General features: G+C 46.0%; 1 protein-coding gene across 1 annotated transcript in view; it reads right to left on the minus strand.

The window, feature by feature from the left end:
* LOC119167796 (WD repeat and HMG-box DNA-binding protein 1) overlaps positions 1-24,101 on the minus strand; it is a 465,682-nt gene that overhangs the window by 297,378 nt on the left and 144,203 nt on the right. The window contains exon 7 of the mRNA XM_075883385.1: positions 4,933-5,029. Coding sequence (XP_075739500.1) covers positions 4,933-5,029 — 97 coding nt within the window. The remainder of the gene's footprint in view (positions 1-4,932; positions 5,030-24,101) is intronic.

The raw sequence follows: 24,101 nt of genomic DNA on the forward strand, positions 1-24,101 counted from the left end.
GTACCACAGAGGAGGCATGGACACCGTCCACTGATGGTCCGATGGGCAGCTGAAACGGCGGCCGGGTTGTTGACTCCATCGCCAAAGAAGCGTGAACGGCGTTCCTGGATAGAGAAGCCCGCACTGCCAATGAACCACGAAGACACGTACCAATGGCTTCCCGCAGATGGTTCACTTGTCGGCATGCGCTGACGGCAGAATCCATAGCCAAAGACGCGTGGACGACGTCCCTTGTGAAATGGTACTGGTAACGTGTACTACAGCCGCCATCGCCGAATGGTGGGGGCAGTGGCGGCAGGTGAATAGCTGCCGAGGAGGCCTTGACGCCATCCTCAAGCGGCGCTTATCTCGGCTGTCCTGGATGACGAAGCTGGGACGTAAGACTTCTTCTTCGTCGACTGCGCCATTGTAATGAGTGAGACAGAGAACAAGAGACAACACCCGATGCTGGGCCAGCTGTTCTTATTCTGACTTCGTTCTTCTCTTCTTTGCTCTAGCTACCTGCGCGCCGAAGCACCAGCGTCTTTCTTGGTCATGACAATATATATATATATATATATATATATATATATATATATATATATATATATATATATATATATATATATATATATATATAAAGAATATTTTTTGCGGATCTAGTGCTTTGTATGCTTTGCAAAACGACGGACAAACGTGCGAAAATGTTTTATACATCCTACGTTTCGGCAGGAGGACCTGCCTTTTTGAGAGAATTCTCTGACGAAGGCAGGCCCTCCTGCCAAAACGTAGGAGGCAATAAACATTTTCGCACGTTAGTCCGTCGTCGTTCACAGTATATATATATACGGTGAAGGACGTTGACGTCGACACTAGCGACCAAATCCAGTCGAGATTCCCTATAATTGCCATTGCAATAAAAAAATTGGCCCCGTATCTGCATGTTTCGCTACAAATGTCGTCGAAAGACGATAGTCTTGCGTCTGGAGAGAGTGAACAAAACATTTATTTGATGTTCTTTCTCATCAAGAAAATTGGTGAATTCTAGTCTGAAGGCGCTGCCTTAGATAGTCTCGATCTGTGCAGCAAAAGCGAACGAGCGCATTGAGGCAAGTTAGACACCAGCGGTATCTGGCAGTTACCTTCGACAACGAAGGCAGGCGTGCACGCTTGTTTCAGAAGGGATAAAGTGTAGAACGCAAAGCAACAGGAAGGCGCCACTACCGTATCGTCTTAGCAAGGTGTTGGAAACACTTGCTTTTTGAGCATAGCGTTGCATTGTCAGCGCAGCGTGAGAAATGCTACAGTCTTTACGATTAGTTATGTATGCGTTCTCACATACAAAATATTGACGCGTTGTTATGGTGTCTGAAATATGCACAAAAATTGCTTTTAATTGACAATCACACAAGTAGGAACACTGAAGCTTGAGCAATATTGGTGGGCGCTGCGGATGCAGTTGCCGCTTTCAGGTATCGTTTGATGCCGTTGGAAGTATGGTTACGGTAGACAAACAGACAAAAGTACAGACAGACACAAATACCAAAATTTTTGCGTCGATGTACCCCAAGAAAGACTATCGACTTTTTAAAAACAGCAGCTGTACTGATCGACTGAAGGTCATATGTGGAAGGCAACGCGTCTTCACTAGAAAACAGTAGTGACACACGGGCGGCGTGTCGCCTGCTTCTCGCTGCGTCAGCGCGTCATGATGAGACCATTCCCCCATTCTTTATGGTAAATTGAAGAATTTAGTGATTGAAAGTGTTGCCAAATTTGGGATGTGGTATGGCTGTAAAACATCACCAAGAAGCAAAGTGAACCATGGCCATACATTGACATAAGAAGGAGGGGGCGTTATAAATCTACGCTCCTTTACCCTAGCTATGAAGACGAACCCTGGGCCCGCTTATGCTAGGGTTCTTTTGAATTTCAAAGAGCAGCCTTGATTTTATTCCTGCAGTCAGGAGCGCATCATGAATTCATTCGATTTCAAGCATTGCTAGCTTTTTTTGATGCACCGCTTGGCACTGTTTCCGCGCGCCAGTTAAAGGCCAACTGCAATGAAATTTTGGTTGGGCGGAAATGGCCATAAATACCTAGAACATATACGATAAGATACGGCAACCAGAGTGAAAAATTTTGTAGTTGCATATTTATTTTTTATTGATGCTCTAATTGCCACCAAGCAGACGAGGAGGAGATCTAGTGGTGTACTCGGGCAAATCCGACAGAACCGGATATGACGACTACTACAGAGCGTTGCCACGTCGCTCCTTGTGAGCAATCCTCCCTGCCGCTGAATCGCTCTTTCCTGCGTTGACACCGTTTTCGATGCAGCGCGTTTGAAACACGTCAGTGCGTTTGTGCTCCCTTGGCACCAACGAGAGACAGCACGTTCAAAATGCGTTCGTGCTGCATTGAAGTTGATGGCAAGCCAAGTTCAAGTCAAGCAGCGTTTCTGAATACGGGGGTCAGACTCTTCAAACCAACCAGTGGGAAGCCCGGACCAGCGTTTCATAAGAGGCATGTTCATGCAGCACTCTTAAGTTAACATAGAAAAAAATGGCAGCATATCCACGGAGTGAATCATGGAGCGTGGGGCGAAGCATTCGTCCATCCATTCGCTCTTGCTTCCGTCCGTCAATGCGTCCATCTGTGTGACCGCACATGTGTCCATCTGCCCGTCCAAGCGTACATCTGTTCGTGCATCCGTCTCTGCGTTCGTCCATGCATCTGCCCCTGCGTCCGTTAATGTGTCTATCCATGCATCTGTCTGTGTGTCCGTTCGTTCATCTATTCAACACTCCAAGTACCACCATCTCGCATCTTTTCATCATATATTCCTTATATAGAAGCACGGCCATCCAGCAGACATTCCAAGGACTAAACGAGAAGTGGCACACGCACACTTTCTTACGGCTTGCGCTTCGACTCTACTTTCCACCTCTAACCACCTCGAGTTCATGGTATATACTAGTTCACTGTATTCATGGCATACGGTTCAACGCTCTCTAAACCGTTCTAAAACCAAGGAGGTTACGCACAGCGAGTATAACGTAGCAACCTTTTCCTGTCAGATAGTGCTCAATGCACATGCCTATGGCTGCTAATGGGAAATGAGAGACAGGGGAATTCAGCTTTTACTTTCTTACGGCTTGTGCTTCGTATCTACTTCCCATCTTTAACCACCTCGAGTTCATGATATATACTAGTTTATTGTATTCATGGCACTGCGGCTCAACGCTCGCTAAACCTGTCTAAAACTAAGGAGGTTACACCCTGCGAGTATAACGTAGCAATCCATTCTTGTCAGTTAGTGCTCAATGTACATGCCAATGGCTGCTAATGGGGATCGCAGCATGCGCGTTAACTAAAAGCTGAATGCTCCTGTCTCTCATTCCCCCTTAGCAATCATTGGCATGTACATTGAGCACTATCTTTTATTATTCAACTACGCACAGAAGAAATCTTTCACCAGCACCACCTTGGAGGTCAAAACGTTATACTTGTTACAAAATACAACGACTGCAAGGGACGAACGAGTGTTGCTATAAAAAGCTTCATCCCTAAAAACACACAAACACTAAGAGGCGCATCCTCGATGTGTGTGCACGAGGAGAGCGGAGCAGACAATTTTTTCTGCCGTTTACGTCACTTCCAGTCAGCCTTGATGGCGTCGTTTTTTCTAGTATCGGTCTCGAAAACGCCATCGTTTGCCGAAAACGCCATCGTTAAATGAACGAAAATTTCGACCATTTAAGGTTCTTTACCGTGCTCCCAAATCTGAGCACAGGGGCCAACAGCATTTCCACCTCCATCGGAAATGCAGCTGCCGCAGCCAAGTATCTTAGCCACTAGACCACCGCAGTGGGGCAACAACGTTTCTTTTGCCTATCCTTGTCGCTCAGAGAAAAATGAGCGTGCGCGATCTGAAAGCTGGCCCATCTACGGACAGTATTGCTGCGCAATCAACATGATGCTCGCGAAGGACGCGGCAGACTGTACTACGAGCGTACTTTGTCAGGTGATGAGATAGTGATACCGACCAGCTGACTTTTCCTCGTCCTGCCTTCCTCAAACATGGCATAAAGCTTTTCTGTTGCAACTGGTTGCAAAGCAGACCAAGCTTGGCTGCTGTATAATGCCGGCAGAAATGAAAATGCACTCGGAAACGCGTCGTTTCTGATTAGCCTCCATCCCCGTGCGGGATGCGCAAACCGTCGGACTAGAAAACTGACTGTGACTGCCCGCTAAGATTTGTCTAAGGTCGTGCACGTATGCAAATTTTTAGCATTATGCTACATAAGATAATGAAGTCACCCAAAGTAACGTCAAGTTCACACATTAGGGCAATTTAGGTCTCACAGACTGTGTAGCGAAGTAGTGTAGTGGATACAATGTCCGCTTGTCACGCGGTAGGCCTGGGTTCAAATTCCCAAGGTTAAAAGTACATGGGTGTTTGGTTGATATGTGGTTTATGGCTATTCTGCACACTGTTCTTATGATGTGTTATGTATATTCATGAGGTGAAAGAACAAAACAAGATACAAGGAAAATGGTTATAAACTACCGCAGATATTTTTACCACATACTGCGCCGCATGTAAGCGTCCCAGAGTTAACCTGAAATACCGCTTAACTAGGTCAATGCTACGCGTTACTTTAAGCGATCACTTTTCATCGGCCTTCTGGCAACGAGATGAACTTGCTTATGAAAGAGCCGCATAAACATAGGCCACATAACAGAAGAGTCACGTAACTAGCGGCCGCACAAGAAAGCTGTATAAATGAGCCGCCTAACGAGCCATTTACAGGCGTTGGAAAGTTGACCTATTTTCCACCCTATATGCACTGTTTTAGGCGGTCGTTTCCTAAGAGTGACAGATAAACACTAGACTGCGACATGTTAGGACTAGGAGGCGTAACCCACCAACATCCGACCAATACTCACCGCCAAATCACAGATCACCTCCCAGACATTCCCGAGCACCAACATATGCATCCGTCCTAGCGAGTCTGCCCAGCAGAGACGCCCCTGATCGCTGAACCTGAAATTGATTGATTCAGGTTACCCCTAAAGGCCCTCTAGAAGAGGGTATTACATGGGGGGGGGGGGGGGGGGGGGGGCAATACAACATGGTTTGAAGAAAAACAAAAACAAAACAGAAAACAAAGCAGTACAGCAAGATACAGAGCAACCTGACAACCGCAACAAAGCGCAAACCATGAATACGGGCAGCAATTGCATAGCGTTATACAATAGTTAAAAAACGAAAGAAAACAAAACAACAAAAGCAAAAAATATTTAGTTAGTCACCGTAGTGCGCATGAGCTCTGAAAACTTTACCGAGTCTTTCTCGGTGGCAATATGTGCAGGCAAACTGTTCCACTCAATAATAGTGCGCGGGATGAATGACTGAGCGAAACGAAGTGTGCGAAATAGCGGGCGTTTGACTTTGTTAGGATGATCACGGCGGGGAAAGATGGAACAGGCGGGTTCAAAGAAACTGTCATGTAATGATGGGTGATTGTAAAGTTTGTGGAAAAGTGATAGGCGTGCATATTTCTGACGAATGGCCAAATCCTCTAGCTCAGCACGGTTTTTTAAGTTAGTTACGCTGAAATAGGTAGAATAATCTGAGTAAATGAAACGAGCAGCTCGGTTTTGCAAAGATTCAATATTTGATACGATGTAGGCTTGATGAGGTTCCCAAATGGCACTGGCATATTCTATTTTAGGACCAATTAAACTGGTAAAAGCAAGTTTTTTTAACTGCGATGGAGCCTGTTTAAGATTTCGTTTCAGTAACCCGAGAGACCGGTCAGCAGCTGCAAGAGTGACTTCTATATGATGGTGCCATTGCATCCCGAAATGCTTGTTATGTGAAATACCATTACAAGTAGCTTGACGACAATAATTTCATGATAAAAATATCGCATGTATCGGTCTCAACGACATATATATTGTCTCGAAGGCAATGTCCCACAGAAAGCTTTTCTTCTTTTTCAACTGCTGGTGGAGTTTTTTCTTTGTCAAATGCTCTTGTTAGAAGCGCTATTTTATGACTTTTCTCGAAGAGGGAGCTCTGAGGAAGAATGAAAGCTGCATCCGGTCGGTCACTCTGCACCTCGCGCCCCCAAACGAGCGAGCCACCACTTAGGCCCTCCGGGGCATTCGGGGACCGAAATTTGAGCTCTTCTTTGCGTGTCAGGGCTGTTTTAGAGAATGTGCCCGTTTCCACAAGCTTCTAGTTTTGTTACGAAGCAGGATACACGCGATCATGAAAACTCGTTTTGGCATTGGTTATGCTCGCCTTGCCTGATTATTCCGTATAAGCCGTTTTCCAATTGGTGCAAAAAACAGTGGTCTTCCGCATGGTCCGCACACCCTTGGATGCCGGAAAACCTATTTAAAAAGCGACTCAGGCTTTTTTGGGTGGAGCGGACTCGAAGTCAACAGCTCATCTCACCATTGGAGACCAGTCGTGCAAGCCGACGGGTGTGCCATCATTTTCCGTGTTTTTTTATTTGTGACTTAGCGCATAGTGTAAATTAACATTGTATTAGACCAATAAACCCCCTATGAGTGCTTCCCAAAATCTTCGGGTCGACTTGACATCGCTTTCCTGTGCGAGATTGCTCCCAAACATCTTCGTCTCAATGGTCTTCAGACGTGTCTAGCTTAAAGAAACCAGATGTTTCGCTACAATAAATTGAATTCACGGCAAGTGGCTGCAACACAAAAACAGCCCCAAAGGCAACATGTCAAAAAAACGTTCACGTGCATCGTGAATTTGTGGCGCACGAAAAAGGCAAGGCTAATCTCTAGGCCTGCGTGCAACACGCCGCACAGTCACAGCTGAAGCTGGAAGAACGCCATTATGTGTCCACTACGATCGCACTAGAGACATCTTATACAAGTAGACATCGAAGGCACTCACTCTTTCATAATTCACCGGAATATTCAGGTGGGAAGTATCTACAATGCAATCATTTGTCATTCCGCGGAAGGTTGTGGTGCCCGCTAGACATCTATAGGGCATTAGGTGCGTTTTTTGTGCTATAGCTGATTATGATGAATTATGGCTGAACTTTCTAAAGGGCATTATAACACTTCTAGAGAGCCTTATAAGATGCGAAGCAGTTCCTTGAATTGCGTGTCTAGCGCTGTCCCTCCAATTGCACCGCTCCTCTCGCTGCAAGTTTTGGAGCGGTGCCAAGCGGTGCCAAAAGAGCCCTTTTGAGCTGCAGAATGTTTATTTGGAGCACTTTAAAGCATAAATATTTTCTATTTCAAAGCATCTCAGCACTGGTAACTTCACATTTTGAAGGAAAAGCAAGTTGCGTTCAAGGGCATGAATAATCATTTTGGGGATGTTGTGAAAAGCTAGAAACCCAGCAAACCATCAATATTTAGAGGATGTCCACAAATGGTCTGAATATCCAATGTTATTTGTGAATATTCAGTGGATATTGAGTGGACACTTCTATTTATATATTAAAAGTGGATATTCATAAAATATTCGTGAACAAGGTTTTACTAACATATATGCCTCAACGAGTTCAATTCGATGGTCGCAGAAGCGAATCCCGGCCGCGGAGGCTGCATTTTTCATCGAGACGAAAATGCATTAGGCTCGTGGACTTCAATTTAGATGCAATTTAAAGGACCGCAGATGGTCCAAATTTCCGGAGCCCTTCACTACGGCATCGTTTTGGGATGTTAAACCCCAACAATTACTAGAATCAAGACGCCAGAGCTATTTTATGTATAAAGATAACAGTAATGTGTAGCTTTTTCTGTTTATGTACATAAAGCAATCAGATGCTTTTTTTTCAATAGATTACATTTTTGTGAAAATAACCTGAATTGTACACAGACTAGTTTGCGTGTGCATGCATGCTTTTGTATTCACCCACACTTCAGCCACTGCAACATTGTAGAATTGTATGCAAGTTGTGCAATCAAATTTCAGATAAGCAGCTGTAATGAACATTGTGATTATATGTATGTATCCCCAAAAATAATTTTAAGAAGAGATTGATTTCAACAACAATTTTTACATGTTACACCACAAGCAGAATAAGTTGCAAAACTTGATCGTTGTGGGAAGTCACTCGTAAAGCGCAGCCTACACAAAATCGCTGTTATCTCGAGTAGAAAATCAGAAACACAATTCTGCTGCACTGAGCTGAACGCGCTTGGGCCACTCACAGGATGTGATGGCTCATTCGGGGCTCGATAAATACCACAGTAAATCCCACGCCTTCTTTCAAACAATTACGGGGGATTACGTCACATTACCGTGCTCACAACTTCATGGTCATGCTAGCCATGCCACCCGCACGTCAGCCATGTTATTTATTGCATTATCTAGGCCTCTAGCCCGCTCTAGCCACATTTGCCCAACACGCTTCCTTGGCTAATGGTGAAATCATACAAATTGCTACACAGTGCATTTTAAATTAAATAACAAACTTACAAAAACGTAAATGATTTTATAACACGAAATATGCTGTGAGAGCACTGTTAAAAGTGTGAAGATTTTCATGCAAACCACGTGTAAACAACTTTTTTTTTTTTTGAGCTGCCATGACGACTCGCCATTGGCTCGCTGCAAGCTGAACGCAGCCAAGACAAGCTCTCATCAACGTTGTCCACTGGTGGGTTGCGCAACGTGAGGTACTACATTGTGCGCGGCGTGCTTAAATATCATCGTTGGGTCTATCCTGCTGATGAAGCTGTAAAAGGTTGGTACTCTTCTCTTTTCATTTTCGAAATTTTCACCCGAAAAAAGTCGAATCCAGCATAAGGCACGCAGTATCACATTGTGGCTGTTATGTGTTCGTGATTCATCCCAGCGCATGTCTACAAAGGGCCCTCATGCTTTTATCGTTCCTTTATTTGATCATGATAAGCTCATGGCCTCGCCCTTTGATCTGGGTAATCATAAGTGAAAAAAAAAAACCGCTTTTGTCAAATAATCAAAAAACCAATTTGGTTGTATCGCAGGCCGGTTTTCCCTGTAGACTTTCCGACAAGGTTCTGTTTGGCGTTGCATAAGTTGTTGCCAGACTTGGAGGGTCAGTGTTGCCAGACTGCCACCAGATTTTGCAGAGAAATTTGCCTCTGTAGTTGTGGCTTCTCCGTGAGGCTTTGGTGTCGTCTGCGGTGCATTTTGCAAGTGCGTGAGCGATGCTGGCCGTTTTAATTAAGGAATGAACCGCGCCTTGCAGACGTTGGGACCCATTTTCTTGGTGTGTTGTCTGCTGTAAATAGGACCCAACGACGAGCTGCCGTCGCTTACAGTACCCCACCCACAATAAGCACAAACGACCGAAATTTCAAATAATGAATGCTTGTGCGGGGTCTTATTTACAAGTACGCGCGAGTCGCGCTTAATTCACTCCAATTCACTGCGTTGATAAAACACACTCGCGAACAATTTCATAGCACTCGCGAAATGCACAGCGGGCGACGCGTCGTTGATTCCCCAACTCTCCGACATGATCTATTAATTGCGCTGTAGCGCACTCAGCAAGAAAATGTGCCCCGACTTCTGGAACGCTCGTTTTACATTCATTTTGTTAATTAAAATGGCCAACATAGCTCACGCACTTGCGAAATGCACCGCGGATGACACTAAACCCTCACGGCAAAGCCTCAACTACAGGGGCAAACTTTTTCGCTGAATTTGACAGCAGTCTGGCAACAACCACCCCTAAGTCTCGCAACTGACTTATGCAACGCCAAACAGAACCTTGCCCACTTTCCATTAGCGAGCGTTAGGAGTGACCTCCTCCATGAAAGTATAGAAGAATGTGGTTTTAATCAGGGAATAATCACTATACGCAGATATAGACTAATAAGTAAAGCATTGCATCAGTGACTCGTAAAATTGTTTGACCACCATGTTTATTTGTCGATGTCATTTGCGGTCGTCGACTTCTTTGACGCGGTGGAAGCTGAAGTTGTACCGGCGTCGTGGTTTGACGACGGTTCATGCTGCTGGCCTTGCGCCAAACCTGATATAAATGTCCAACTGGCGAAAGGTTTGACCACGCCTTCGGCAGCGTGGGCAATATATCCGGCCAAAGTGAAAGCAAGGGGCGGGAGCGGGCTAGTTGGTATTCTTGTCTAAAACAGCTGAAGCGTTAAAAAGTAACAATGGCCTAAGAAAACAACGAGGACATTGCGCTAACTTCCAACTAAAATTTTATTGCAAAGCAGCAAAAATATATACCTGTCACATGACATCACAATGAAATCAATCAATGCACAAAGATCAAGAAAAAAACTAAGCAGCAGTGAATTTACAATGAAAAATCTTGTGCCGGTGAGTTCAAGTAATCTACTTCTTTTTTTGTTGGTGCGACGAATGGCTTGCTGATGCAGCTTCGATTTGCTATCGACGCTGCCTCAATCATGAGGCTTAATTACACTATCGTTAGAGTGATTACCCAGCACAGTTTATTGCAACAAACTTAAACAAAATTGGTCAGAGGGCGGGGGTCTCGGTGGTATTTTCTGTGGAGAATAAGTTGTTGCAGTTATGTGCAAGGACTAATCCTGTAGGAAGGCCTCCTAACGAGTGTAAAATTAACCAGCAGAATAAGTTTGTTCAATGTGTGAAGAAGGCAGTATATGAAGTACCCTGCACCTGCGGTCTCAGTTACACTGGACAGTCAGGCAGATGCCTCAATGTGTGATTACCTGAACATAACCAGTAAGTAAAAAAGGGATCTGATGGTTTCCTGGCAACTCATTGCACAGAATACAAGGGCAAGCCGGTGTTTGATAAAACGACTGTGCTGGCTAATCACTCTAACGATAGTTTAATTGAGGCTCAACATTGAGGTGGCTGCGGTAGCAAATCGAAGCTGCATCAGCAAGCCATCCATCGCACCAACAGAAAAAAGAAGGAAACCTGCGATTCGGCCTAGTTGGAATATATCCATCTTGAAATTGTTGTGCAAGCACACAGGGACACAGAAAGAAAGACAAATGGGTGCAATCTGACAACTGGTTTATTTTTCCAAAAACATTCACTTTATACTCCTCGGATCTGCACTCTCTGGTCACAAAAAAAAAAACAATAAATGCACTGCACACATATCACAAATAATGACAAGTTCAATGATTAAGAGACATGAGCGAAATTTCTTTCTCTAAGGCTACCAAAGGGTGGCTAACACACTTGTCTTTCTGCTTGTCTACAAGATAAGCCTCCATTATCTCTCTTGACGTCTTGTTTCCATTCCTATATACCAAAGTAGTGTCGCGAAAACAAGGAGAGCATGCGCACTTATTGCAATGCATTGCCAAATGGTTGTTTGGGCGACCTTTCAGACTTGACATATGCTTCCTTAGCCTCATGTTAATGCACCTGCCAGTCTGCCCTATATATACACAAGCACACGACAACTTTATGCAATACACCATATTGTGTGCACATTCAACCAACTTGAGCTTATGTTGTATGCTACATTCCTTAAGTACGCTGGTCACTCTGTTACATTTCTGGTTGAACAACGCGCACACTCTTAGAATTTTGTTTTTGGCCAAAAACACCACCTTTACATCATACTTTCCAGCCACGGTTTTTATGCTGTGCGAAAGTGTGTTAGCCACCCTTCGGTAACCTTACTGGAGAAAGAAATTTTGCTCATGTCTCTTAATCAATAAACTTATTATTGTTATTTGTGATACGTGCGCAGTGCATTCGTTGTACATTCTTGTTACCAGAGAGCGCAGATCCGAGCAGTGTAAAGTGAATTTTCTTCGAAAAATAAATCAGTTGTTAGATTACGCCTTTTTGTATTCCTGTGTCCCTGCGTGCTTGTGCAAAAATTCCAAGAAGAAAAAAAACTAGATCACTTGAACTCACCGACACATGATTTTTTTTTTGTAAATTCACTGCTGCTTAGTTTTTTCTTTATCTATGTATTGATTGATTTTATCTTTGTGCATTGATTGATTTGATTGTGATGTCTGTGTCAGGTATATATTCTTGCTACTTTGCAATTAAATTTTCGAGTTGGAAGTTAACACTTGTCCTCGTATGTTCCTTAGACCATTGTTACCTTTTAGCACTTCAGGTCTTTAAGGGGAGATGCTACTCGAAACACAATTTTCTTTAATAAGAGTCTGAATTTAACACAAATTGGCATGCTAATAGAGTTTTTTCTCCTCTTTTCAAATATGTCATTTATTTTCATGTAGATTGCTTGGTTTTCTTTTTGCAGGTCAGATACTGCAAAATTATGGCCATTGTTATGCAACAATTCTGACCTATAAAAATTTGAGATTAAGCATGCAGATATAGCTGACTATAATCCTTTGGAACTGTAGTGTGCAAAAAACTATATAAATTTTGTGTGTAAAAAGGTGAAATACAATAATAAAATAGAAAAATTTACTATGGCTCTAGCTGCCAAGGGCTTTCAATGTTATGTAATTTTTGAAAAACATAATCAAGCAGCACTGACAATCTGAATAGATACTTGCACTCTATGGGCCTTCATCATGCTATGTGCCAAATTTCATAGAGGTATGACAATTCTAAAAAATACTGTAACGCCCTTTTCAATAAACTCTTTCAATAAGCTAATGTAGGCTGGGCGAACTTGTGCCCGAGAATTATAGCACAGCTAGAGTGTTTCGAGGATTGCCTTCTGCCTCTTCTTCTACATTCTTCTTTTCTTTCAACCCGGTTCGCGCGCAGCTGGGTCCCGCAGGCTCGTGCATTGCAAATCATCTAGAAGGCACAAGTATTTGCTAGCGCGCGTAATTTGAAGTCACATTGTGTCATTGCCCCCCTTTCTAGAGTGCATCGTCCCGATGCTTGTGTCAAACTAATTGCATGGCAGTCATTCACAAACCCTCGTCGGGGATGTTCTTAACGTCGAACGTTGTATCTTCAGCGTTTTATTGCCTGTCGTGATAGGGTTTCATCCTGACGACATGCACAGTTTCCGTGCGAAGCCGCCGTCGGGATGAAATATCCTGTCCCTCTGGCGTAACTTCGTAGTTGAGCGAGCCGACGCGGCGGAGCACTCTGTACGGACCGAAATAGCGGCAAAGCAGTTTTTCTGACAGGCCACGTATTCGCACAGGAATCCACACCCATACTCTGTCTCCTGGTGCGTACTGGACGTCTCTTCTTCGCAGATTGTATCGATGCGTGTCGGTTTTCTGCTGTTGGAGAATGCGATATCGTGCCAGCTGTCTAGCTTCTTCTGCTCTTTGTATGTAGTCGTGAACGACATAGTATTTCTCGGGCGTCTCGTCAATAGGTAACATTGCATCTAAAGGTGTCGTTACCGTCCGGCCAAAAACAAGTTGGAATTGCGTCATCCGTGTTGTCTCTTGCATCGCAGTGTTATAGGCGAATGTTGCATAGGGTAATATTTTATCCCAAGTACGGTGTTCTATATCAACGTACATTGACAACATATCAGCCAGCGTTCTGTTCAGTCGTTCCGTTAGACCATTTGCTTGAGGATGATATGCCGTCATTTTTCTATGACTGGTGTGCGTCAATTTCATGATACATTTCATCAGGTCGGCCGTAAATGCAGTCCCTCGGTCCGTGATCAACGCTTTTGGAGCTCCGTGCCACAGTACTAAGTTGGAGACGAAGAATTCGGCTACTTCAACGGCTGATCCTTTAACTAGAGTCGCTGTCTCGGCATATCTGGTTAAATAGTCGGTCGCAACTATTATCCACCGTTTTCCCGATGACGACATAGGAAATGGGCCCAGTAAGTCCATTCCCACTTGTGTGAATGGGGCTTCTGGTGGTTCTATCGGTTGAAGGAGACCTGCTGGTTTTAGCGGTGGCGTTTTGCGTCTTTGGCAGTCCCGGCAGGTTCTGACATACTGTCGTACAGAGCTAAGCAACTTCGGCCAGTAGTATTTAGTGCGTATGCGTGCTAACGTTCTGCTTACTCCTAAGTGTCCAGCTGATGGATCGTTGTGCCAAGCCTCCAAAATCTCTGGTCGCAGAGGTGAAGGGACGACAAGCAGGAATGTCGCTGTATTGTTGTCAAAGTTCCCTTTATACAGGATGTTGTTTCGTAGGACAAACGCTGACAAGGTGCGGACAAAAGGTCGTGGAACATGGACAGACTGTCCTTGTAGGTACTTGATCAAGAGGAGTATCTCAGGGTCGGATCGCTGCTGATGTGCCATCTCTAATGGTGTCACAGCTCCCAAGAAAATAAAATCTTCACCATCCTCGGTGGAAGCAGAAGCAGCAGGTTGAATCGGAGCACGTGACAAGCAGTCCGCATCACTGTGCTTGCGACCTGACTTGTACACAAGCGTGATATCATACTCCTGTAATCGCAAGCTCCATTGTGCAAGCCGTCCACATGGGTCCTTGAGATTAGCTAGCCAGCATAGCGAATGATGGTCGCTTATAACTCGAAAAGGCCTACCATATAAATATGGTCGAAACTTGCTGATAGCCCATACCACGGCAAGGCATTCTTTCTCGGTCGCTGAGTAATTCACCTCAGCTTTCGAAAGAGTGCGACTGGCATACGCAATGACTCGTTCTTGTCCGTTTTGCCATTGGATGAGCACGGCCCCAAGACCTAAATTGCTTGCATCCGTATGAATATCGGTTTCCGCTTCCTCGTCAAAATGCGCCAGAACAGGATGGCTTTGAAGGCACTTTCGTAGTTCATTGAAGGCATCCTCTTGTTCGGCAAGCCATACGAAAGGCATTTCCTCTTTTGTCAGCCGTGTCAGTGGTTCAGCAATTCGTGAAAAATTTTTAACGAACCGTCGATAATAGGCGCAGAGACCTAAAAATCGCCTAACAGCCTTTTTGTCTGTTGGCTTCGGAAATCTTGCTACGGCCTCAGTTTTTGCAGGGTCTGGGCGGACGCCTTCTGCACTGATGACATGGCCGAGAAAAAGGAGCTCACGGAAGCCGAAATGACATTTCTGTGGTTTTATCATCAAGTCCGCTGATTTGATCGCAGTGAGCACGGCCCGGAGCCTTTCCAAATGTTGCTCAAAGGTAGCAGAGAAAACTACAACATTGTCGAGATAAACCAGACATGACTGCCATTTAAGACCACAAAGCACTGTGTCCATCATCCGTTGAAATGTGGCGGGTGCTGAACAAAGGCCAAAAGGGAGTACGTTGAACTCGTATAAACCGTCCGGTGTCACAAACGCTGTCTTTTCGCAATCTCTTTCGTCCACTTCTATCTGCAAATACCCACTTTTAAGATCCAATGAGGAAAAATATCTGGCATTTCGCAGCCTATCCAGAGTGTCATCAATTCTTGGCAGAGGATAAACATCCCGTTTGGTGACGGCATTCAGCTTCCGATAATCAACGCAGAAACGTAAGGTTTGGTCTTTTTTCTTCACAAGAACAACAGGTGACACCCATAGACTTGATGAAGGCTGGACTACATCGTCTTTGAGCATTTCTTTAACCTGATTACCAATAGCTTCTCTTTCTTTTGGTGACACTCGGTAGGGATGCTGGTGTATTGGCCTCACTGACTCGTCGACAATGATGCGATGTTTAGCGACAGGAGTGCGTCGAACCTTAGATAACAACGAGAAACATTCGGCGAATTCCCTTAAAAGACCCTCTATTTGCTCTTTTTCGCTTGGTAGTAGGCCTGGCTCGATGTCGATGGCTGCAAGGACAGACTCCACGTCTTCGAAATCAGAATCATTGGTTTCAAAAGTTCGCAGCTCCGTAACCTGGACGAAATCATTCAGACTGGCGATGACGGTTCCTTTTGCAACGTGCTGCACCTCATTTTCAAAGTTTGTGAGTAGAACATTTGCACATCCGTCACGTAACTTAACAAGGCCTCGTGCCATGCAGATCCCTTTTTGGAGTAGTAAGGCAGTGTTGTTGTCAGCAAATCCTTCGAATTCACTGAATGCTTTATTGTTTACTGCGACAGATATGCTCGATCTTGGCGGAACCATGACGCCATCATCTGCAATACAAAGGTCATATACGTTTTCTTCCGTTTCAAAGGTACCAATCGCGTGCCTAGTCGAGAATGAGATGGAAGATTCTCGCAAGTTGATTACAGCGCCATTAGCTCGTAAGAAATCCATGCCGATAATCAAGTCTCTTGAGCATTCCGGCAGCACAATAAAACTGGCGACATACGTGAAACCCCGTATTCCGATTCTTGCTGTGCATATTCCAGTAGGGTCGATGAGGTGCCCTCCTGCTGTGCGAACTTGTGGTCCCTTCCAAGGAGTCAGCACTTTCTTTAGTATTTTAGAAAGTCCGCTACTCATCACTGAATAATTTGCGCCGGTATCTACCAGTCCGATGACTTCGTAGCCGTCAACGAACACACGTAAATCGGAAGCAACGTCACTATCGAAGCACCGGTTTCTGAATCGGTCGTCGTTCAGAGTCAGCAATGGAGGTTTTTCTGCATTAGCGTCGACAGCGGCCTTGCCTCCGCAGGTCACCGACTCTAGTTTTCCCGACGCGGGCTTGGGGAACGAGGCCTTGGGGAGCTTGCTGAAGGTCGGGGGCTAGGCGATCTATACCTCCCCGTTGTCGTTGCCCGAGGTTGGTGTCGTTGGAAGCCGCTTGAGGTTTGACGACCTGACACGTATTCTTCAATTTCGAAGGGACGTTCACCATTTCGTGGTCAAAGTGCATTAACAAGAAAACCACGGAGTCCTGCCTGGCGGTAGTGGCACGTTCGGTAGAGATGACCAGGCTCCCCACAGTGGTAACACAGCGGTATCCTGTCGGGAGTGCGCCAGACATCGCTCTTCCTTAGTCTCCTTTCTGGCGTTGGCTGCAGGGTGCTCGGCGGCATCGGGTACTGCATTGGTGTAGCCGCCGCGACGTCCGCACGTCCTGGAGGTCCTCTCAGTAGCACATCAGCCTATGTCATTCTCGTCTTCTGTTGTAGTGGCGGCCCTGGCTGTGCGTTGCTCGAAGGTTCGTGTACCACCTGCCTGACCTCCTCATGGATCACATCGGCCAGAGACGAAAGCATTGGAGCGTTCTGGTCAAGACGCTGCCTCTGCAGCTCTTCTCGCATCACATCGGCCAGAGACGAAAGCATTGGAGCGTTCTGGTCAAGACGCTGCCTCTGAGGCTCTTCTCGCACAACCGACCGCACCAGCTCGCGTAGTGCTTTCATGCCGTTACCGAAGGCTGGTGGCAACATGTCCAAGGAAGTGACGATCACATCCCGGTTGTACAGCCTTGCTCGCTGTTGTAGCGTCCTTTCCATTGTAGTCCCCTCGGAACGAAACTCGGCGACGGTGCGCGGCGGGCTTTGAATTAGTCCGGCAGAGTTCTTGCTTCACGCCTCGCATCAGATGGCGCAGCTTCCTGTCTTCGCTCATATTTGGATCCGCTCGGCGGAATAAGCGAGACGTGTCTTCGAGATACATGGCGACAGTTTCGTTATTGCGCTGATTTCTTGTCTGGAGCGCAGCTTCAGCTCTCTCTTTGCGGTCTGTGTTCGGGAAAGCAGCGAGCAGCTCCCGTCGAAAATCATTCCATGACCGGAAGGTGGCTTCGTGGTTTTCATACCACGTTCGTGCGCTATCTTCCAGTGCGAAGTAAACACTTCCAAGTTTGCGCTCTTCCCCATATCCGTTAGCCTTTGCGACGCGTTCAAAGTGCTCAAGCCAGTCCTCTGCGTCCTCGTAGCTTTCACCGTGGAAAGGCTTTGGTAGCATTGGCTGGTTTACGACAATGTTGGCTGGAGTGACCTGAGCTGTCATGTCGGTTGCGTACCCGTTCACAGCCGTTGATGTTCCAAGCGAAGTCGATAAAGGTGAAAATTCAGGACCCTCACCACGTAGGCGTCGACTGCAGCGCTGATGAACAGGCGTCAGCTCGTTGGGTCGAAATCGCTGTGGTTCTGGACTGTGCTCCGTCACTCGAGAGGGGCTTGGCATCACACCCAGCACTTCCACCAGATTTGTAACGCCCTTTTCAATAAACTCTTTTAATAAGCTAACGTAGGCTGGGCGAACTTGTGCCCGAGAATTATAGCACAGCTAGATTGTCTCGAGGATTGCCTTCTGCCTCTTCTTCTACGTTCTTCTTTTCTTTCAACCCGGTTCGCGCGCAGCTGGGTCCCGCAGGCTCGTGCATCGCAAATCATCTAGAAGGCACAAGTATTTGCTAGCGCGCGTAATTTGAAGTCACATTGTGTCAATACGAACTAGCGTGTATAAGAAGCACAGATCACACAAAACTGCAAAAGGAGAAAAACGCATTTGAAAGTTTGAAACCTTTTTTTTTTATCACAGAGTTGTTAGAAATGCATAATCTTTGGCCATAATGTTCAACAGAACTTTGAAAAGCACTGCAAGTTACTAGAACTGTCCTGCAGCATAGGTTGTGCCCTCACGGTCCTCGCGAGCACTCTCTTCTAGCCGTGCCCTTTTCACTCCACGACGACAGTGGGCCCTTGCTTCTGCTGTCAGACGCTCGGACATTCTCTTGATGCGCCTCGCATCGCGGGAATCACTGAAAGTAACTTGATCTCTAGATGGCAGTATGTTGAGCTCTTCCAGGATGTGCTCAAAAGTAGCATGACCTTTGTTGAACCACAGGATTGCCATAGCTGCGGCAGTCTCGACAACCGTTCGGGAGACAAACTTAGTCTTGGGGCAAAGTAGCCAAATTTTGCTGTTCAGGGATTTTGATGCGTTCTGGGTTTTCCCTTTGATGCATCGAGCAAGGAGCTTCTCATTCGTTAGCTGCTTATAAATGGGCAAAACAGCCAATCCCTGTGCTTTTGTCAGAAGAGGTGTGTGGCGTGGTGCAGGTTCACCAAGTGCTTCAGCGCGTTGATGTTTGCACCACGACTCTGTTCCTGCAGGGCAAAACTTGTGGCTGCCAGCATTGTCAGTAGAGCATGAGTGGAAGTACGAAGCCCATACTGCAGTGTACATATCCCGTACACTCCCCCTGTTGCTTGTTATGGCAATCTGATAGTACGTTTGGAGCTTCTGAATGGTTGGCTCTTTCATTTTCTGCCCTCGTGGTAATGGCACATACAGCTTCCGTAGCGCGGTGCCAAGTCTCTTGGCCACATGATTAGTGCAGTCTTCTTTTTCTATATTGACAGCATCATAGACTTCTGACTCTGCAACTGCACTATATGCTTTGCTGTCACCGTCACTCAAGAATGTCATGAAATGCAGTGGGGTGTCATAAGTCAATGTTCTCTGCCAAATGCGCATTGCAGCCTCCATTTCCATGGCATGGGAGGAACAGTCTGCATTTTTTTTCACAGACTGGACCATGAAATGCCTGCCACACTTCCTCGTCTGGGCCCATATCCTTGTGCCTACTGCATGTCAGGCAGTAATTTGATATGACCTCGAAGTCTAAGCAGAGGCCAGTATCTAAGAATATAACAGCGCCAATCCCATTGTGGCTTTTGTGGCCCCTCTTCTGCCAAGTGCCGTCGAACATAACAGCCACATCAGTTTCGCCTGCTACTTCTTTCGTCAACTCTCTGGATCGGCGTAAGTTTTAACTCACAGCTGCCATGGCAGCGGTGTGCACCTTCTTTGCTACCGAAAAAAATCCTCGGTGGTGCATTGGCTTTGGGAGTCCAATAATGGAGCAAAATCTCGACAATTGCTCATGCCCAATGCCGACAGCGCGTGCAGCCACCACCGCCTTCACATTTACAGCGAAACTATCTTGGGAGCTCCCACTGTCGTACCGTTGGCTCACTCGGCTGCTGCCGTCCGCCGTAACATGCAGTGACGTATGGGAGCACGAAAGAACAGTCGCTGAGCATTCGCTGTTTTCACAATGAAGTTCGAGGGGCGACGAAAGTCCCTTGCGCTTTTCTGCCGGCTCCCGAACGGCAAGTTTTTGAATACCGCAAGCAGGGCATGCCGCACCTGCCACAAGTGCCGTCAGCAAGAGGGTGTCACACAAAACTGTCGTTGCACAAACCTCATCGCGCTGTCTTTCGTCTTTTTCGAAGAAGCCGCGCTTCTTTTCCGAAGCACTGACGAAAGAAAGCGCAGCTTCAATCCCTTCATCCCAGCCACTGTCGCTCGCGCACTCGTCGATGCCGTCGTCAGGCCTAGCACACGTAGGCGCGTTCTCGTTCGTGGCCGTCGTTCGGGGCTCTTTACGCCGCCTTTCCTTGAACTTGTGTTTCGTTCGAAACTTCTGCGGTCTCACGTTGCACTTTTTTGGGCTTGTCATCGTGGAAATATCCGTAGACGGGCAGAAAAGCAGACGGACCAAATGCCGATGGCCGCCACCAACACAGCTGACAATGACTCGGTAGCCAATGGCGATGCGGTTTAGGATGCCGCGCGTTTCAAACCGCTCAAACCACGTGATAAAAAGGCCTCTTTTTTTTTTTTTTTTTTTTTTGCCCACGTACGAAACTGGCGGTCGTCGGAGCTGTAAGAAGAAGGCCGGACGCAACTTTCCCAACCGATCGCGATGGCGGGCGGCACTGCGACGGGGAGCAGCGCGCAGTAAAAGATGGCCAATATCAGCGCAAATTCACGGAATTTTGAGCCACCGCGATGCCTTCATACACATTTTTTTGCATTTTGCGGTTCGAATTTAGTTTTGAAATTTTCACAGATGAAAGAAGAAGGTTTGAAGATTACAATGCAATAAAAATCAGCAATACGAGAAATTTCGCTAAAACGCGAATTTTCGACTCGCATCTCCCTTTAAGTCATGAAAGTGAAAGGCCTTTTCTGTAAGCTAAATTTTGACTATATTGATGGTGCGAAAACACATGTGTGTTTGTCACACACACGTGTTTGTGACCACTTTTGAGCAGTGATGTGTCATTTTTTTTTTCACTTTAATTTCTTCAATATATGTTTACTCGCTTACACTGTTTGTAGCACGCATGTTGAAACGACAGAGCGTCGCGCTCAGGACTGCAGCTGAGCATATAGGCCACATCTAATTGTGCCCGTAGTCCCAATGACGCGCATTCTTTGCCTTTTCTTTGTTTGTCACTGCAGCTGCATCAAGTGTTTTGGACATCAAAAGCGGTCAGAAGCGCTCTTGGTAGTACGTAGAACAGAACAGAGAATATTCTGCAAGATATGTCTGCGACAGGCTGTGGGAATGATAACATTGCTAACAGAAAAGTTTTGCCTCATAGCTCGCATTATTCGGAAACTAACCTGGCTGATTCGCCGCTGTTTGGTTTTCTGTACTAGTTCAGACAGTGCTTCTCACAGCCAAAAAAGTTGCATCCGCATCCCAAAAGAGGCTCTTCATTAGGGTTTGCCCAAGCTTGCATGTGGCCTATATCAATCTTCGTGTTGTCTGTAGATGTGAACCATGCAGTGCAGAGCCGGACACTCTGGCGTTCTAGACTAACATGTTGCCCTCTGCACGAGCTGCAAGCAGTGCTGTACATGTAGCTGAAACCTGAAGTGCAATTTAAGCTGCTGTTATTCTCAGCCAGTTGTGCACTGCTCTTGCATACAGAAAGGCTAGCAGTTACAGCAACTGAAAATGTGCAAGGGTAGCTTGGGCTTGGTTATTTCTATTAATTCCTCAAACAGCATGAAGGACATGGACAAGAGAGGCACATCACTGTGTTTGTGGACTCTCTTGTCACTGTCCTGCGAGCAGTGTCTGGATTAATTACGAAAGTTTACTCTATAACTTATTGTTAAGCACTGAAATGGCCTTGATGTTCAAATTGCATATCAATAGGAAGAAAAGAAGGACAGAGACGTTAGCCAGTTCTCAGACCGGCTGGCTACCCTGTAATAATAGAATAAACACTAAGGTAAAAGAGACTACTAATTCATGCATATTCTTGCATTGTGAACATAATATGTAATCAAACAAGGCTGTATTCATTCACACATAAATGTGTACACATCAAACAATATGCGTGCTTTTCACCCTTTAGAATATGCATATATATATATATATATATGTGACGCTATGATGAATGGGCGACGTGGCCTGGCTCATACCCCATGTTTATTCCGTTCTCCACTTCTTCCTTCTCGGCCTCTACCAATCATCGCTTCATACGTCACACGATTCCCCCTCCCACCGAAAGAAGGCATGGATTACGAACAAGGAAAAGTACGCAAGGAAAGGTTGAGAAGTCACAACTGTCAAAAGTCACAATAAGTTTCATGGCCGCGTGGTGTTCCGTAAACTCGCAAAACTTCAGGAAAGAGTGCAGCAGTCCGGTTAACGCAGGAGTTCTGGTGGGCGAGGCTGATGGTTGCGTCCTGGATAACACAAGAATGCTTTGGACGTGGAGATAGCGGAAATCGCAGCCGGCATTCTTGTGAAGAACAAACGAGGTTCGAACACCTTGCAGAATGGACAGTTCAGATATCGTAGGCATCGAATTCTTCGTCGTGGCACAGGTCGTGCAGGCAGCTTGCGTGCGCGTTGATCGAGGTTGATTGGGCACTGCCTGTGTTTCTGCCGAGTACAAGGGGTGCTTTTGTGGCTTTTGGAAATTTTTCTATGGCGATGTCGCAGATGGTTTGATGGAAGGCAGATTCTTGATCTTTGGTGGAGAATGTATCCACCACGATGGGCCTTTTTGCAATGTTCTTCAAGCCTTAAGAGTGCACTCGATGAAGTTTTGTTTCGCCGTTGACAATGTTGAAGTATGCGTTGACGTTGTAATTTCTTCGTTTCGTCAACTTGCTTGTGGTGTGACATTGATCGTGTTGCGCCAGGATTCTTAGCGAGTCCTCCGCAGGCTTCTACGACGCCAACCAATGAAACTGTTTCCGGCGCAAGATAATGTGGCGGGTTTGATGCACTTGAATCTTCTGTATTTATAAACCGTTCATTGTTGGTCGTTGCCTGAAGCGTACTTATGTCATCAGAAGTCGCACCTGCGGTTTTGTTTTCATTATATGCAGTGAGGTTGTATACTGGATTCACGTCGCTTCGATCTTGTGATTGATGAACACTCGACGCTTCTGCAGAACACTTTTCTTCACAAGATGCTGATTGTGAGTGCTTCTGTCTCTGTGGAACTGCTGAACTGAATACTTTGAACAAATGAGATTCCTGTGAACATTCGTTGTCTGGGTTGGTTTCGTGCGGATTTACTAACTCGTCATGCATAAATGCTACGATCTTGTGAGGTGCTTCATCAGGTTTATCAGTAAAGTTGATGACAGGAGATGGAACTGCTGAGCTGAATACTTTGACCGAATAAGATTTCTGTGAACATTTGTTGTCTGGTTTGGTTCCACGCGGATTTACTAACTCATCATGCGTAAATGCGACGGTCTTATGAGGTGCTTCCTCAGGTTTATCAGTAATGTTGATGACAGGTGATACCAAGTTAGTTTGCAAGGTACGCATGCCACTCGAAGTATTAAATGCACCTGGGTCATAAATGGTGGATTCAAATCTTTTATGCAGCGAAGAGTTAAGCATTGGCGATAATTGCGCTGATGAGGAACCAGGTGGAATGTTGTGAAAACGATCGCGTGGTCTTTCCATTAGCACGTGGCTAGCTTCACCTGACGGGAATCGTAAATCCATGATCCGTGGTCGAATGCGTGAAGGCTGCTTATGACTGCGATGACGGAGTTCGAATGCATTGAGAGTGCGTGTTTTAATCGAATCTTCATTATAGTCTTGAAACCAGATGAACATTTCTTCTTTTATCTTTTGCCAAGACTCGTCGTTGTCGAATATGTGGGTGAGGTAAAATTTAAATGCCTCACCGGTGACGTAGTCGCTGAAGTTCGTAACCATCTCCCGTTCCGACCAAGATGCAGCGGTAGCGCGGAGCTCGAACAGGTTGAACCAGTCCTGTACGGGTCCATCGTCCGCTGATCCGGTGTACTTGGGGATGTCGAGGTCAGCCGATGGTTCGGTCATGGTGCTGGTCGTTGTCCTCCTAGGTGATGATTCGGTAGTCAATGTACGGTCAGGGCGTCTTGTGTAGAACTGCGTCGATGATGAGACACTGATGAAGTGGCTGGGAGGTCTTCATCCTGTCGACTCGTGTGACGCTATGATGAATGGGCGACGTGGCCTGGCTCATACCCCATGTTTATTCCGTTCTCCACTTCTTCCTTCTCGGCCTCTACCAATCATCGCTTCATACGTCACACATATATATACA

The sequence above is a fragment of the Rhipicephalus microplus genome, unplaced genomic scaffold (genome assembly GCF_043290135.1).
Source record: "Rhipicephalus microplus isolate Deutch F79 unplaced genomic scaffold, USDA_Rmic scaffold_16, whole genome shotgun sequence".
In the NCBI taxonomy this organism is placed as follows: Eukaryota; Metazoa; Arthropoda; class Arachnida; order Ixodida; family Ixodidae; genus Rhipicephalus; species Rhipicephalus microplus.